At 43.6% G+C, this 14608-nt stretch overlaps 1 protein-coding gene across 2 annotated transcripts in view; it reads right to left on the reverse strand.

Annotated features, from left to right (window-relative positions):
• Positions 1-10375: 10375 nt before the first annotated feature.
• LOC139417212 (proline-rich transmembrane protein 3-like) overlaps positions 10376-14608 on the reverse strand; it is a 32392-nt gene continuing 28159 nt past the window's right edge. Inside the window, exon 4 of one of the 2 annotated variants that reach the window (XM_071166459.1) lies at positions 10376-13894. In XM_071166459.1, coding sequence (XP_071022560.1) covers positions 11865-13894 — 2030 coding nt within the window. In that variant the 3' untranslated portion in view covers positions 10376-11864. The remainder of the gene's footprint in view (positions 13895-14608) is intronic. The other variant, XM_071166460.1, reaches the window with a different exon arrangement.

Raw genomic sequence — 14608 nt, forward strand, 5'->3', positions numbered from 1 at the left:
GATCACCACTTTATTTTAAGAAAGTTAAATGTCAGAATAATAGTAGACAGAATTATTTATTTCAGCTTGTATTTCTTTCATCACATTCCCAGTGGGTCAGAAGTTTACATACACTCAATTAGTATTTGGTAGTACTAACTTCAAATTGTTTAACTTGGGTCAAACTTTTTGGGTAGCCTTCCACAAGCTTCCCTCAATAAATTGAGTGAATTTGGGCCCATTCCCCCTGACAGAGCTGGTGTAACTGAGTCAGGTTTGTAGGCCTCCTTGCTCGCACACGCTTTTTCAGTTCTGCCCACAAATTTTGCCAGAACTTTGGAAGTATGCTTGGGGTCATTGTTCATTTGGAGGACTCATTTGCGACCATGCTTTAACTTCTTGACTGATGTCTTGAGATGTTGCTTCAATATATCCACGTAATTCTCCTCCCTTATGATGCCATCTATTTTGTGAAGTGCACCAGTCCCTCCTCCAGCAAAGCACCCCCACAACATGATGCTGCCACCCACGTGCTTCACGGTTGGGATGGTGTCTTCAGCTTGCAAGCCTCCCCCTTTTTCCTCCAAACATAACGATGGTCATTATGGCCAAACAGTTCTATTTTTGTTTCATCAGACCAGAGGACATTTCTCCAAAAAGTACGATCTTTGTAACCCATGTGCAGTTGCAAACCATAGTCTGGCTTTTTTATGGCGGTTTTGGAGCTGTGGCTTCTTCCTTGCTGAGCGGCCTTTCAGGTTATGTCGATATAGAATTCATGGATACTTTTGTACTGGTTTCCTCCAGCATCTTCACAAGGTCCTTTGCTGTTGTTCTGGGAGACAGAATGTGTCTTCTTCCTGAGCGTTATGATGGCTGTGTGGTCCCATGGTGTTTATACTTGCATACTATTGTTTGTACAGATAAACGCGGTACCTTCAGGCGTTCGGAAATTGCTCCCAAGGTGAACCAGACTTGTGGAGGTCTTGGCTGATTTCCTTTGATTTTCCCATGATGTCAAGCAAAGAGGCACTGAGTTTGAAGGTAGGCCTTGAAATCCAGCCTCCAATTGACTCAAATTATGTCAATTAGCCTATCAGAAGTTTCGAAAGCCATGACATCATTTTCTGGAATTTTCCAAGCTGTTTAAAGGCACAGTCAACTTCATGTATGTTAACTTCTGACGCACTGGAATTGTGATACAGTGAATTATAAGTGAAATATACTGTCTGTAAACAATTATTGGAAAAAATTATTTGTGTCATGCACAAAGTAGATGTCCTAACCGACTTGACAAAACAATAGTTTGTTAACAAGAAATTATTGAAGTGGTTGAAAAATTTGTTTTAATGACTCCAACCTAAGTGTATGTACATGTCTGACTTCAACTCTCTGTGTGTGTATATATATTCAGTGGGGCAAAAAATATTTAGTCAGTCACCAATTGTGCAAGTTCTCCCACTTAAAAAGATGAGAGAGGCCTGTAATTTTCATCATAGGTACACTTCAACTATGACAGACAATACTTATTTTCCACCATAATTTGCAAATGAATTCATTCAAAATCCTACAATGTGATTTTCTGGAATTTTTTTCTAATTTTGTCTGTCATAGTTGAAGTGTACCTATGATGAAAATTACAGGCCTCTCTCATCTTTTTAAGTGGGAGAACTTGCACAATTGGTGGCTGACTAAATACTTTTTTTCCCCACTGTATATAGTCTGTCTTTGTACCACTCGGTACAAAGACAGACTGACAGGGGTGAGACAATTAATTGTAATTTATCTTAATGTAATTTTGTTTTTTCTAGGTACACTGTCTCTCTGACCCTATGCAGCCAGGTCCCATCTCCTTTTTAAATCCTCACTAGTGTGGCTTGTTTGGTGTCTGCTGTGAAGGAATACCACAACAAGTCAACTACTTGATTGATGAAGGTGTGTCATCCAGCAAAGGCAGCAGCGCAGTCATCAACTAAATGCACCATTTCTTCACCAACTATGGAGTTGGGGAAACACATGTGGACCTGAATTGTGATAACTGCAGTGGCCAAAACAAGAACAAGTTTGTGCTCTGGTATTGTGCCTGGCGGACCATGCACAAGCTCCACCGTTCTGGACCTTCACTTCCTGATCACAAGCCACACCAAGTTTGCCTCCGACTGGTGCTTCGGCCTCATCAAGCAGCACTTCAGAAAGACCAGAGTGACCACATTGTCGGAGATTGCTGGTGTTGCGGATGAAAACTTAACTCCATGTCTCACTTCGAGCGTAGGAGCCCAGCCGACCTCCTCCACTTTCTATGGTAGAAGAGGCTGAATGAGAGTATGTACAGTGCCTTGCGAAAGTATTCGGCCCCCTTGAACTTTGCGACCTTTTGCCACATTTCAGGCTTCAAACATAAAGATGTAAAACTGTATTTTTTTGTGAAGAATCAACAAGAAGTGGGACACAATCATGAAGTGGAACGACATTTATTGGATATTTCAAACGTTTTTAACAAATCAAAAACTGAAAAATTGGGCGTGCAAAATTATTCAGCCCCCTTAAGTTAATACTTTGTAGTGCCACCTTTTGCTGCGATTACAGCTGTAAGTCGCTTGGGGTATGTCTCTATCAGTTTTGCACATCGAGAGACTGACATTTTTTCCCATTCCTCCTTGCAAAACAGCTCGAGCTCAGTGAGGTTGGATGGAGAGCATTTGTGAACAGCAGTTTTCAGTTCTTTCCACAGATTCTCGATTGGATTCAGGTCTGGACTTTGACTTGGCCATTCTAACACCTGGATATGTTTATTTTTGAACCATTCCATTGTAGATTTTGCTTTATGTTTTGGATCATTGTCTTGTTGGAAGACAAATCTCCGTCCCAGTCTCAGGTCTTTTGCAGACTTTCTTCCAGAATGGTCCTGTATTTGGCTCCATCCATCTTCCCATCAATTTTAACCATCTTCCCTGTCCCTGCTGAAGAAAAGCAGGCCCAAACCATGATGCTGCCACCACCATGTTTGACAGTGGGGATGGTGTGTTCAGCTGTGTTGCTTTTACGCCAAACATAACGTTTTGCATTGTTGCCAAAAAGTTCCATTTTAGTTTCATCTGACCAGAGCACCTTCTTCCACATGTTTGGTGTGTCTCCCAGGTGGCTTGTGGCAAACTTTAAACAACACTTTTTATGGATATCTTTAAGAAATGGCTTTCTTCTTGCCACTCTTCCATAAATGTCAGATTTGTGCAATATACGACTGATTGTTGTCCTATGGACAGAGTCTCCCACCTCAGCTGTAGATCTCTGCAGTTCATCCAGAGTGATCATGGGCCTCTTGGCTGCATCTCTGATCAGTCTTCTCCTTGTATGAGCTGAAAGTTTAGAGGGACGGCCAGGTCTTGGTAGATTTGCAGTGGTCTGATACTCCTTCCATTTCAATATTATCGCTTGCACAGTGCTCCTTGGGATGTTTAAAGCTTGGGAAATGTTTTTGTATCCAAATCCGGCTTTAAACTTCTTCACAACAGTATCTCGGACCTGCCTGGTGTGTTCCTTGTTCTTCATGATGCTCTCTGCGCTTTTAACGGACCTCTGAGACTATCACAGTGCAGGTGCATTTATACGGAGACTTGATTACACACAGGTGGATTGTATTTATCATCATTAGTCATTTAGGTCAACATTGGATTATTCAGAGATCCTCACTGAACTTCTGGAGAGAGTTTGCTGCACTGAAAGTAAAGGGGCTGAATAATTTTGCACGCCCAGTTTTTCAGTTTTTGATTTGTTAAAAAAGTTTGAAATATCCAATAAATGTCGTTCCACTTCATGATTGTGTCCCACTTGTTGTTGATTCTTTACAAAAAAATACAGTTTTATATCTTTATGTTTGAAGCCTGAAATGTGGCAAAAGGTCGCAAAGTTCAAGGGGGCCAAATACTTTCGCAAGGCACTGTATCTGCTTTCCTGACCAACCTGGTTTCATGGACTAGACATAAAATAGTGAAAGTAAATTCAGGACACTGAAATTAGTATGATACAGTATATTTGGTATGGTTACACATGGCAAGAGATTTGGTTACTCTAAGGAAAAACTAAAGTAGAGTGGTTCGTCAGGGTGGATGGGTGGGTGTATATTGCGAAATTCTAGCAAGCAAAAGGTTGCGAGTGCGAATCTCATCACGGACAATTTGACCAACTTTTCAACTGCTTACTACTTTTTAGCTACTTTGCACTACTTAGCATGTTAGCTAACCCTTCCACTATCCTAACTTCAACACTTTTAGCTAACCCTTTCCCTAACTCTAAACTTAACCCTTTAATCTAACTCCTAAACTTAACCCTAACCTTAACCATAACCCCTAGCCTAGGTAACGTTAGCAAGTTAGCTAATGTTAGCCACCTAGCGACCTAGCTAGAATTCCTAACATATCATATCTTTTGCAAATTCGTACCAGATAATATGAATTGTAATTCATAATATACGAAATGGGTAATGGACATCCACACCATATGAAACTAACATACACTAAATGGCCAAAAGTTTATTGACACCCCTTCAAATTAGTGGATTCGGCTATTTTATCCCCACCCGTTGCTGCCAGGTGTATAAAATCGAGCACACAGCAATACAATCTCCATATACAAACATTGGCAGTAGAATGGCCTGTACTGAAGAGCTCTGTGACTTTTAGCGTGGCACCGTCATAGGATTCCACCTTTCCAACAAGTCAGTTTGTCAAATTTCTGCCCAGCTAGAGCTGCCCCCGGTCCACTGTACGTACTGTTATTGTGAAGTGGAAACGTCTAGGAGAAACAACGACTCATCCTTGAAGTGGTAGGCCACTGTGCACAAAGCAAGGTCCATACAGAAATAGTTTGTTGAGATTGGTGTGGAAGAACTTGACTGCCCTGCACAGAGCCCTGACCTTAATCCCATCGAACACCTTTGGGATGAATTGGTCATGTAGTGTATCATACTAAAGGAAGTATCTTGGATGTACGTACAGAATAATACGAAATGCTCTGAGACCAGGTTGACCTGTCTGGTCTTCACCATTCCCTCTGTTGAAATGACATTCACCACCCTGAACTGTCAGCCTTGGCTTTGATCTCAATCGAGAAAGTACTTCTCGCCTATATAAAATCAAAGGACAAACTATATGACCCTGCAAATGCCCGCTATTAATATCTTTGATATAATGCGTGTGAAACATTGTTGCATTTTAACTTTAGACTACCTTGCTTGTTCATTTTGTGTTTGCTAAATGGTTGTGTCTTTTTATTGGGGTCTACTGGCTTATTATTTTCGAGTGAATGGGCTGCTTTTTCTTTAACATTATTTGATACTGTGTGTGACTGCTGTTTTTAATCGGCGCTCTCTTTCAGCATGATACTGAAATAGCAGAGACGGTGTGCCTCTTTTCTTTGCTCTGGCTCGCAGTAACTGTCCGTAGTCCTGAATCAATAGTTAGGCCTATGTGTGTGGTTGAATTTATTCCGCCACTGTAGCTACCCAGCTAGCACAGTGGATCTGGGCCGATTCCAACTGAGACTCTGGGCACTCGGCTGAGTCTGTGGCCCGAGTCTGGCCCGCCTTCGGCAGTATTACTTATGGGTAGGATGCGGGGATTGAGCTCGGGCCGATTCCGGTGCGAGTTATCTGGCCCACATGAGGTACTTGTGGCTCGGGCCGATTGTGGCTACTCTCTGGCAGATGATTACACTGGCTGCTTTTTATAATTAACATTTCATTATTTATTTATTTTTCCATATTTTCTCATTGTTTCTGTGATCAAAAAATTAACATTACATTTAAATTCTTTAAGAGTCTTTGCTGTTTAAGTAGTATTTTAGAATTTTGAAACTTTGTGCAAGGCAATTGATCAGCATTAAAAACTTTGTGGATGGGGCCTTCCAAGTGGCGCAGCGGTCTAAGACAATGAATTGCAGTGCAAGCTGCGTTGCTACAGATGCTGGTTTGATACCTGTTTGGCCGGCCGGGGTGTCCTTGTCCCATCACGCTGTCTCGACTGCAGTCGCAGGCCGGGAGCATGCACACTGACACTGACACGGTCGCCAGGTGTACTGACACATTGATGCGACTGGCTTCCGGGTTAAGCATGCATTGACTCAAGAAGCAGTGTGGATTGGCGGGGTTGTGTTTTGGAGGACGCACTGCTCTCGACCTTCGCCTCCCCGAGGCAAGATTGTAACTACCAATTGGATATGATGAAAAGGGGGTAAAAAAACAACAACACATTTGGCGATGGGTATAATTTGTATGTATAAAATGTATAATAGTAATATTTAAAATTACTAAATCGGGTAATTTATAAACATTTGCATCGGGCCACTTCTGGAGGGATTCTAGTAAGATGCTGGCAATTCGGCTGAATTCCAGAAGACGGAAACGGCTCAATTCCGGGCCGAATCCGACACTCGATTCTGGGCCGATTCAATCAGTTCTGGCCCCGGAAGAGGGCTGCTTCTGGGCCGATTCCTCATTGCAAGCTAGCTAGCCACCAGAGAACAACAACACAACTAGATGCAACAATTCAAGTTGTTTCTGTTAATGACATATGCTCTCAAAGCAATTTGATTGGAGAGTACTGAAATCCAAACTGGCTTCCCATTAAACTTTTTTTTCCTGCCAGGACCAGTCACAATTGAGCTCGCTCAGTTTAGCTCAAAGCTGATTGGCTAACTTTTTATACTTTTTTTGTCATGGGAGACCATATGCTCACTGGCACCCTTGCATTCAATGCTACAGGTGACAACAATGTCATACTCGTTTGGACAGAATCAGATAGATGCCCTCAGTCGCTAGAAGTTGCTAAATGACATCATCAACCTAATTTGCATAATTGGCCATGTGGGGCGGCAGGGTAGCCTAGTGGTTAGAGCGTTGGACTAGTAACCGGAAGGTTGCGAGTTCAAACCCCCGAGCTGACAAGGTACAAATCTGTCGTTCTGCCCCTGAACAGGCAGTTAACCCACTGTTCCCAGGCCGTCATTGAAAATAAGAATTTGTTCTTAACTGACTTGCCTGGCTAAATAAAGGTAAAATAAAATAAAAAAATAAAAATAAAAAAAATGTGCATGTAATTGTGATGGACGCTTTAGGAGAGAGGAATAACGTCGTGGGGGAGACAAAAAGTGAGTAACCCTAAATGAAAAGTGAGTGACCCTAAACACCCTAAATATGTATAGAACTACAAATGAACTGTTTTCTGTCGATTATTGTTTTTTTTATGTCACAATTCCAACCCTCCTCCTTTATCTGGGCTAGGGAGCGGCAAAGTGACCCAAAAGAGACACTCTGGCGGAGTTACTTAGTTTTTAATTAAATGTTTTATTACATTTTTTAGTTTTTTAGTTTAGTTTAGGAGCCACAGTAAAACATTTTTAAACATTTTTTTTTTTGTATACAATCTATATTAACAATCTAAATGGACCAATAGAAAAAAACTGTCAATGGTAATGTGAGAGAATTATGGTGACTAGTCTGGCCCTAATTCAGGTTAATTGTTTTTTTTTAATGTAAACCAGGGCGGGATCAGCCAGCGGCGGCTTCCCGCTTGCGCGATACATTTGCAGTCTGGAAGCGGAGGGGTGAGCATCTCCTGCTCTGACTGCAGCTGGCTTCGGGACTGGGGTGGGGCCCATGGCAGCACCCGCTGCTCGTTGAGAAGAGTAAGAACGATACGTGCTTTCACGCCAGAGTCTCCAAAAGTCTCCAATAACATCAGAAAAAGTCGCTAGATTTGTCGCTAGTCGCTTTTTTGAAAATGTGTCGCTAGAGGAGTCTGAATACTCGTTAAGTTGGCAACACTGGATGGCCTACACGTAGAGAGACATAGGGGCGCTGTTTCGCTCGCTAGGAAGCTTTCTGCTGTGAGATACATTCAGCCTGTTGCTAATTGAAGGAAAATTGTGAAACACAGAGTGACAAAAGTATTTGAATTGTAATTTTTGGGGGTTAGTGTCCATGAATACACACCACTGTGTGGGCTATGGCCTTTTAAGCCTTATGAATGCATTTCTAGCATGTTATAGAGTAGCCTAAACAACGCAATTGTCACAAAATAAGTTGTAATATGTTAAAGGATAGAAGATCCTGACTGGGATCTTAAAGAGCCAAATAAAAACTAATTTACAACACGAAAAGTCAAAGACACGAGAATGTACGCTATAGGCTATACAAGGAGAATGTATGCTATAGGCTATACAAGGAGAATGTACGCTATATACAGTGCAACCTCCCGTTTCTTATATTTTGTGTATATTGTACAGTCACCGGCTAATTATTATCTCCACACAAATAAAAAGCCTCACTCTGGGCAAGAAAAGTCAGATCTGCTTCCTCACTGTTAAAAAAACTTCACAAGGACTAAACCTCACATCCTAAACACCCTATTGTTTTGGTTCTGGAGAAAATAACCTACATTTCTCATTTTTACAGATGGGGCTGCCAACTTAAACCAAAACTCACTTCCATAGTCTCTATGACCAACTACTTCACTGACAGCTGGGACAGAAGAATAACTTCCAGGCCAGGCTGGATTACATTCTCTATGTCTGATGTTGATGTTTCATTAAAGACAGTGTTTGGGTTCGTGAATGACTGTGTATCCATCCTCTCTCTTTATCCTTCTTAGGAACCACGTTGGTCTCCTACATTCTAGACCTGCTGTACTTTGGTCAGACAGCCCCTGAGCTTCTGACATCCAAGTTCCTTTCCTGAAGATGCACATTCCACTTTTCCCTTCAGTTTATAATAGAGAATTGGAAAACTTCAACATTTACTTCTGCCATTTTGTAATTTCACTGTAAAAAAAAATGGATATGTAAAAACATGTTTAAAATCAAGAGAGGGATTGGTGACGTTGTTTATGACCATCAAACAGCTACTTTATTACTCTACTGTTTGTCCTGGGGGTGGAGGTTCTAGACAAGTTAACCACCTCTCCTCACCTCAAGACTCACCTCCCAGTCCAGTTGCTGCCCAAGTCCATCTGGGAGCAGAACTCCAGGGTACCGTCTGCGTACATTTATGCTTGTCCTCTATGTTTCTCTGTTATATACCTCTCTCTCTCACTCACTCATGTGGCCCGTAATGCCAAGGACACAAGAACAACTTCCTAAAAAGATTCATGGATGGAAAGATTAAGTGAACAAGATAATAAACAAGTAAATGAATGAGCTGTATAATAATATAGGACTGCCTTCATTATCTAAAGCAATTTACATGCTGTGACATTTTTAAGACCTGTACTACAAGTGTAATAACACATAATACTGTAAGTATTGGCAGCAAAGACTAAGTAATAACACATTATTTCAGATTATTTTAAAATATTTCTCATATTTATTTGAAACCAGATAAGATGCCGCAACACAATATAATACAACTTTATATAGAAACAGTCAATTAGCAAATTAATTAAATGAATATGTTGGAAAATCTCTACTTCTGCACTGTGATGACTGTTCACAGAGGAGGACTGATTGGTTTGCTGTACTATGGCACAAACAACACAAACATCCCCACAACTGCCAATCACTGCTGAAGGTCATTCTAACCCAACCCCATAATGCAATGAAGGAGAAGGCAGAAGTTGTCCCAGATCACGGATTGAGGGTCAGATATTCATCATCCATCCAAATGGTTAAGGTTAGAATTGAAGGTAGGGTGATCTGATCCTAAACGTGTAGTTATAAGGATGATTTCTATAGTTCCTCAAGCTGAAAGTGAATGGAGAAACAGCAAAGTATACTGAAATCAGGTGGGGTCATTGGAATGTGGACAACAGCACCACCCCATTGTACTGTACTGTAAATATTAAACAAGTCAATCATTTCACGTCACAGGGAGAGACTGCAATGACCCTGAAAGAGGCAGAAAATAGCTGATCCTGTCGCACAGGGACCCAGGCCGTGTTCGGTATGACACATTTGGAAGGATTTTAAATCTAAAAGAAAAAAAGGTGATCTAGTAATCCATTTTACTCCGTTTCAAAATATATTCTCCCATTTTGTGCCTATTTTGCTCAACCCAGGTCTCAAAAGGAGATATGGGACTGAGGGTCGACTCCTGGGCTTTGTTCAGTATCATTTTAAAATGGACACAGCTCCAAATTAGAGAGTGCCACTGCCATTTAACCCCTAAAAACGAAATGCTAATGTCTACTGCAATCCCTGGTATTGTTTGTTGTGAAACTTATTTCAACACTTCTATCCTGAACGGAGCCCTGCATATCAGAAATTAGGGCTGGACAGTCACTGTTCCCAATATTCCCCCATAAGCCATGACCAGTCATCACTCTCTTGGCAGATAACTCTGTTCAACGCTTCAAAGACTGCAGTAAGACCACTTCAGATTGTCTTCACAGTAAATACCTTTTGATCATTTTTGAAGTGCACCTTTATTTACAAAGATCCAAAAATAACATACATACTTTCTTACGTTACATAATATACTTGTATGATATTTTCCTCTTGAGTAGTAAAAATACTTCTGCCTAGAGTGCTCATGTCTAGGCTGTAGCGTACTACAGTACAGAAGTGTTGTAGTTCATAGTACAGTAGGCAAATAGAATTAAATATAGCTGCTTAGCTGTATGGAGCAAGGAGCATAGCTAAAAAATACAAAAAGTTCACGGTGTGCACTGATATGCTGAAACTGATAAAATATTGTGGGTATGTTTATAGTGATGTCAGTTATATTGAGTGTTACAAAATGCAGTCATGGGCTTTGACAGTCCGTGATGATAGAATGTACCACACACAATCAGCAGGTGAAATGTATCAGCATCATTTTCAAACTAAAATGTCTGGTTTTAGCAGGAACTATTTTAGCTTCAGCTCCGGGCATCAGCCACAGTTTCACAGGATAATGCACTTTCTTTCTGAGTGTCAGTTCAGTTGTTTAATGAACATCACATTTACATACAAGGCAAACTACTGAAACAGCAACTCAATTATGAGCCGATTACCAGCAATCCTATGCATGTGGACTGCTACACGAACTTCCTGCGAGAGGAAATATGGAAAAAGACCACTGTTGTCACGCAGGTCATAATGTGTTATTAATGTATTTTTAAGCATAACTTGAAATCAACCACCAATGTGATCAATGTGTATGGCACAACTCTTAAAAACACATGAACGTATGCATCAAGTTCAAATATCAAGGACAGCAAATTAATACTATCAAAGTGAACAAAGTGAATAAATTCATATAAAGGCATTTTTAACAGGGGCTTTCAGAAAGGAAGGAGCCACGACGTTCATATTTAACATACATGGCTGGCAACAGATTCACAGAGGGAATGGTAGAAAGATGACCAATAAATATTTTAAGGAATCCCTGGGTAGTCACCAATATGAATCCTGCATCAATCCATTCCTCTGTTCGCTCTGTACCACCTTAAATAATAGTGCTACAAGGAGTGAATGTACAGTATGTGCTGATGTATGTGATGCTTGAAATGCAGCGAGTTAATCAAATGTACACAGGTGTATATCTGTAGGCGTGTGTTTGTTCTGTTGTTCACACAAGAATCTGAGTCAGGTTAGCCACACCTATGCCATATATACATTTGAACCACTCACATTTAGAGCAAACACTGGATAATGTCCCATATAGGACATCTGTTTTTACTCAGGGGATATGAAAGCTTTTATGTATTTTCCCTCATCTTCTCAAAATAGGTCCTCTGTCCATGATTCACGTAACATTCCTCATGTAGTTGAGTTAATGTTTATGATAAAGTCTAGTTGACTAGATAGACTTAAAGTTATTACCTAAGTCTTAAGGTCTTATGTAAGTTTGTTTTTTGATGGTTTTGCTTGGGGCTTGGTCACTGGTCCTGATGTCCTGGGTTAGAGTTATGGGTTCAGAGGTCAATAATCTCACTGCTGATGCTGGCTAAGTCATCCTGCCTGCTGACCATGAGGTAACTCTTCCCTCCCGCTCCCTCCCTCTTTACCCTCCCCCTCTGGGTCTTCGTGTCTGGGGTGAGGAACAGCCTTGTGTCGACTTCCCCCTCATCCCCAAGATGCCCCTTGGAGGTTCTGGAGGGGTGCAGGGAGATGGGACAGGAAACTGAGGAGGGGACACTGGCTCCCCCGTCCCCGGCCCAGCAGTGCCCCTGGTGAGAGGGCGTGGGGGGAGCAGTGATCTGCCTGTTTGGAACACTGCTGAGCACACTTCCCCCAAGTGGCACGGAGGAATCTGTACAGGCTAAGCGATCTTCACTGCTGTCAGCGATCTGTGGTTCGGTGTTCCTGCGGAGCCAGGGGCCCCCCTGACTGACAGCTGAGCCCGGGAAGGGAGTGGGTGAGGGGGCGCACAGGAACTGAAACAGGCTGCCCCCATGGAGGAGGTGCTTTTGGTGCAGGGCCTCATCGATGCTGCGGCTCAGGTCGATGGGGGAGGGGGGTCGCAGGTCAAACTCATACAGAGACACCCCTGACTCCTTATCCTGCTCCAGGCTGCCGCTAAGCAAGTGCAGTGGGGGGTGGCCTAACGCCTTCAACAGAGATCCTGTGGACCTGTCCGACACCCCATTTTCTGCAGACCTGCCCATCTGGTTACGTCCACGGTTGCTGTCCTTGACGCCACGGGGGAGTGATGGTGGAGCCTCACGGTTCTGGTTTCTGATCAGACTCTTGCTGATGTCAGCCCCTGAGCGCTCCTGCCCTGCCCAGTTATTAGGCAGCTCCCCCGCCCCGCCTCCTCTTACTCCTATCCCTCCCACTCCGTTACTCTCTGACTTCCCACAGGGCTTCCCCGTCAGGCTCTTGACTATCTTGGCCCAGCAGGTGTGTTTATGAGTCGACCCAGATGACTGTCCAGGTGAGGGGAGATCTCCCCCCCCCCTGCTCTCCACTGCTCCCTCCTCTCCTCTCCCTTGGGCCCTCTGGGGCCTCCAGAACACCCAGGAGCCCGAGAGAATGAGAGAAAAGGCCCAGGCCAGCTCCAAAAGCCGGGCCCAGAAGTGCACCAGCCACCAGTCCCAGCAGAAGCACCTCCAGTCCCCCAACATCCCGTAGAGCCACATGGTGGCGTGGACATGGAGCCCACAGCACAATGCCCCTAGGAGGGCAGACAACACCAGCACACGACCCACCACCGACCCTGCCCTCCTACCCCCCGGCCAAGCTTCAACTGCCCTCCCCTCCTCTGGGACAGGTGGCTGGGTGGGCGGGTGGCGGAGGCTGGGGAAGACGTAGCACAGGAAGCCCAGACAGAGTGCCAGGCCCCAGCAGAGAGATAGAGATTGCAGGGTGACAGGCACGGCTGGGGACAGGGCTGGGGAGAGCAGGTCAGCAGCCAGCAGCAGGGTGCACTGTAATACAGCCAACACAGCCACCAGAGGAGGGCGCTCCAGAGCAGATGGCAGCAGACTCACACCTGCCCCCTTCATGGCGACCAGCACCAGTGCAGCCTGAGCCCACACCAGTAACGGCAGAGGGAGGTTATAAAGAGCAGTCAATGTAGACCGTGGAAGAATCTTCCTTGTTCCGTATGGGTCAATCAGGCACATAGCTGCCCTGGCTGCGCCCGCCAGGAGGAGAAGGGTGTTGGCCAGGACCAGCGCACCACGGTGAGGGCAGTGCATGCTAGGGGATAGGACCAGAGCCAGGGTGGCTCCAGCCATGAAGAGCAGGAAGAGGACAGCCGAGCCGTAGACGTGGAGCCCCCAGGCGAAGCCCAGCGTCCTTCTCAGGTCATCCCACAGGAGAGAGGTGCCGTTGGGGGAAGTTAAGGAGCTGAGAGTGGAGGAGGGAGAGGAGAATGGGTGGAGGTGAGGGCGGCCCACAGGGATAGAGTGGTTCCTCTGAACTGGGCGGGTGTCATTTTTGGGGATGTACCGCCCTCTGACTATATGTAGAGTAGGGGTGATGTGGAGAGGGGTCATCCCTGGAGGCAGAGAGAGAAATTGTAAATTCATCATATTGAACTGTCCCAAAGCATGATTGTTATGATTGACAATAATACTCAAATACACTTTCTTTAATAGAGCAGAACCCAGCTAAAACAAGTGGACACATACAGTGGACCATCTACCCCACTAGAGGGGGCTAATTTCCTATGAGAAGAGTGTATTGAAAGCACAGCAGGTTCTCCTCCACAAGGCAACAAATAACCCACAGGGAGTTGAATATCTTGACCTTCTTTTCTCCTACCAGGCCAAAGGACACTCAACACTCAATATTTCAACTTTGTCAACAGTCTTTTCCAATGAGGGCAAAAATCACAAAGGGTAATTGTGAAACAGTTCACCTCTTTCAACCCCAAACAGCCCTCACACACAATCCAAATAGTAAATAGTCTCTCTCTCTCTTATTATCACCTCCTCTCCACCTCTTCCTCTCCCTGATCGGAGCTCACTGCTTACTACTAGATTGTGCAATTGATGAGATCATCTCTTGACATAATCAGAAAGTATTCATATCTTCTGACTTATTCCATATTTTGCTGTGTTACAGCCTGAATCCAAAGTGACAAAGTTTTTATCAATTTTTGGAAATGTATTGAAAATTAAATACATAAATACCTAATTTCATTAAGTATTTACACCCCTGAGTCAACACATGATACAATCGCTTTTGGCAGCATTTCCAACTGTTAGTC

The sequence above is a fragment of the Oncorhynchus clarkii genome, chromosome 9 (assembly GCF_045791955.1).
Source record: "Oncorhynchus clarkii lewisi isolate Uvic-CL-2024 chromosome 9, UVic_Ocla_1.0, whole genome shotgun sequence".
NCBI classification, from domain to species: domain Eukaryota; kingdom Metazoa; phylum Chordata; class Actinopteri; order Salmoniformes; family Salmonidae; genus Oncorhynchus; species Oncorhynchus clarkii.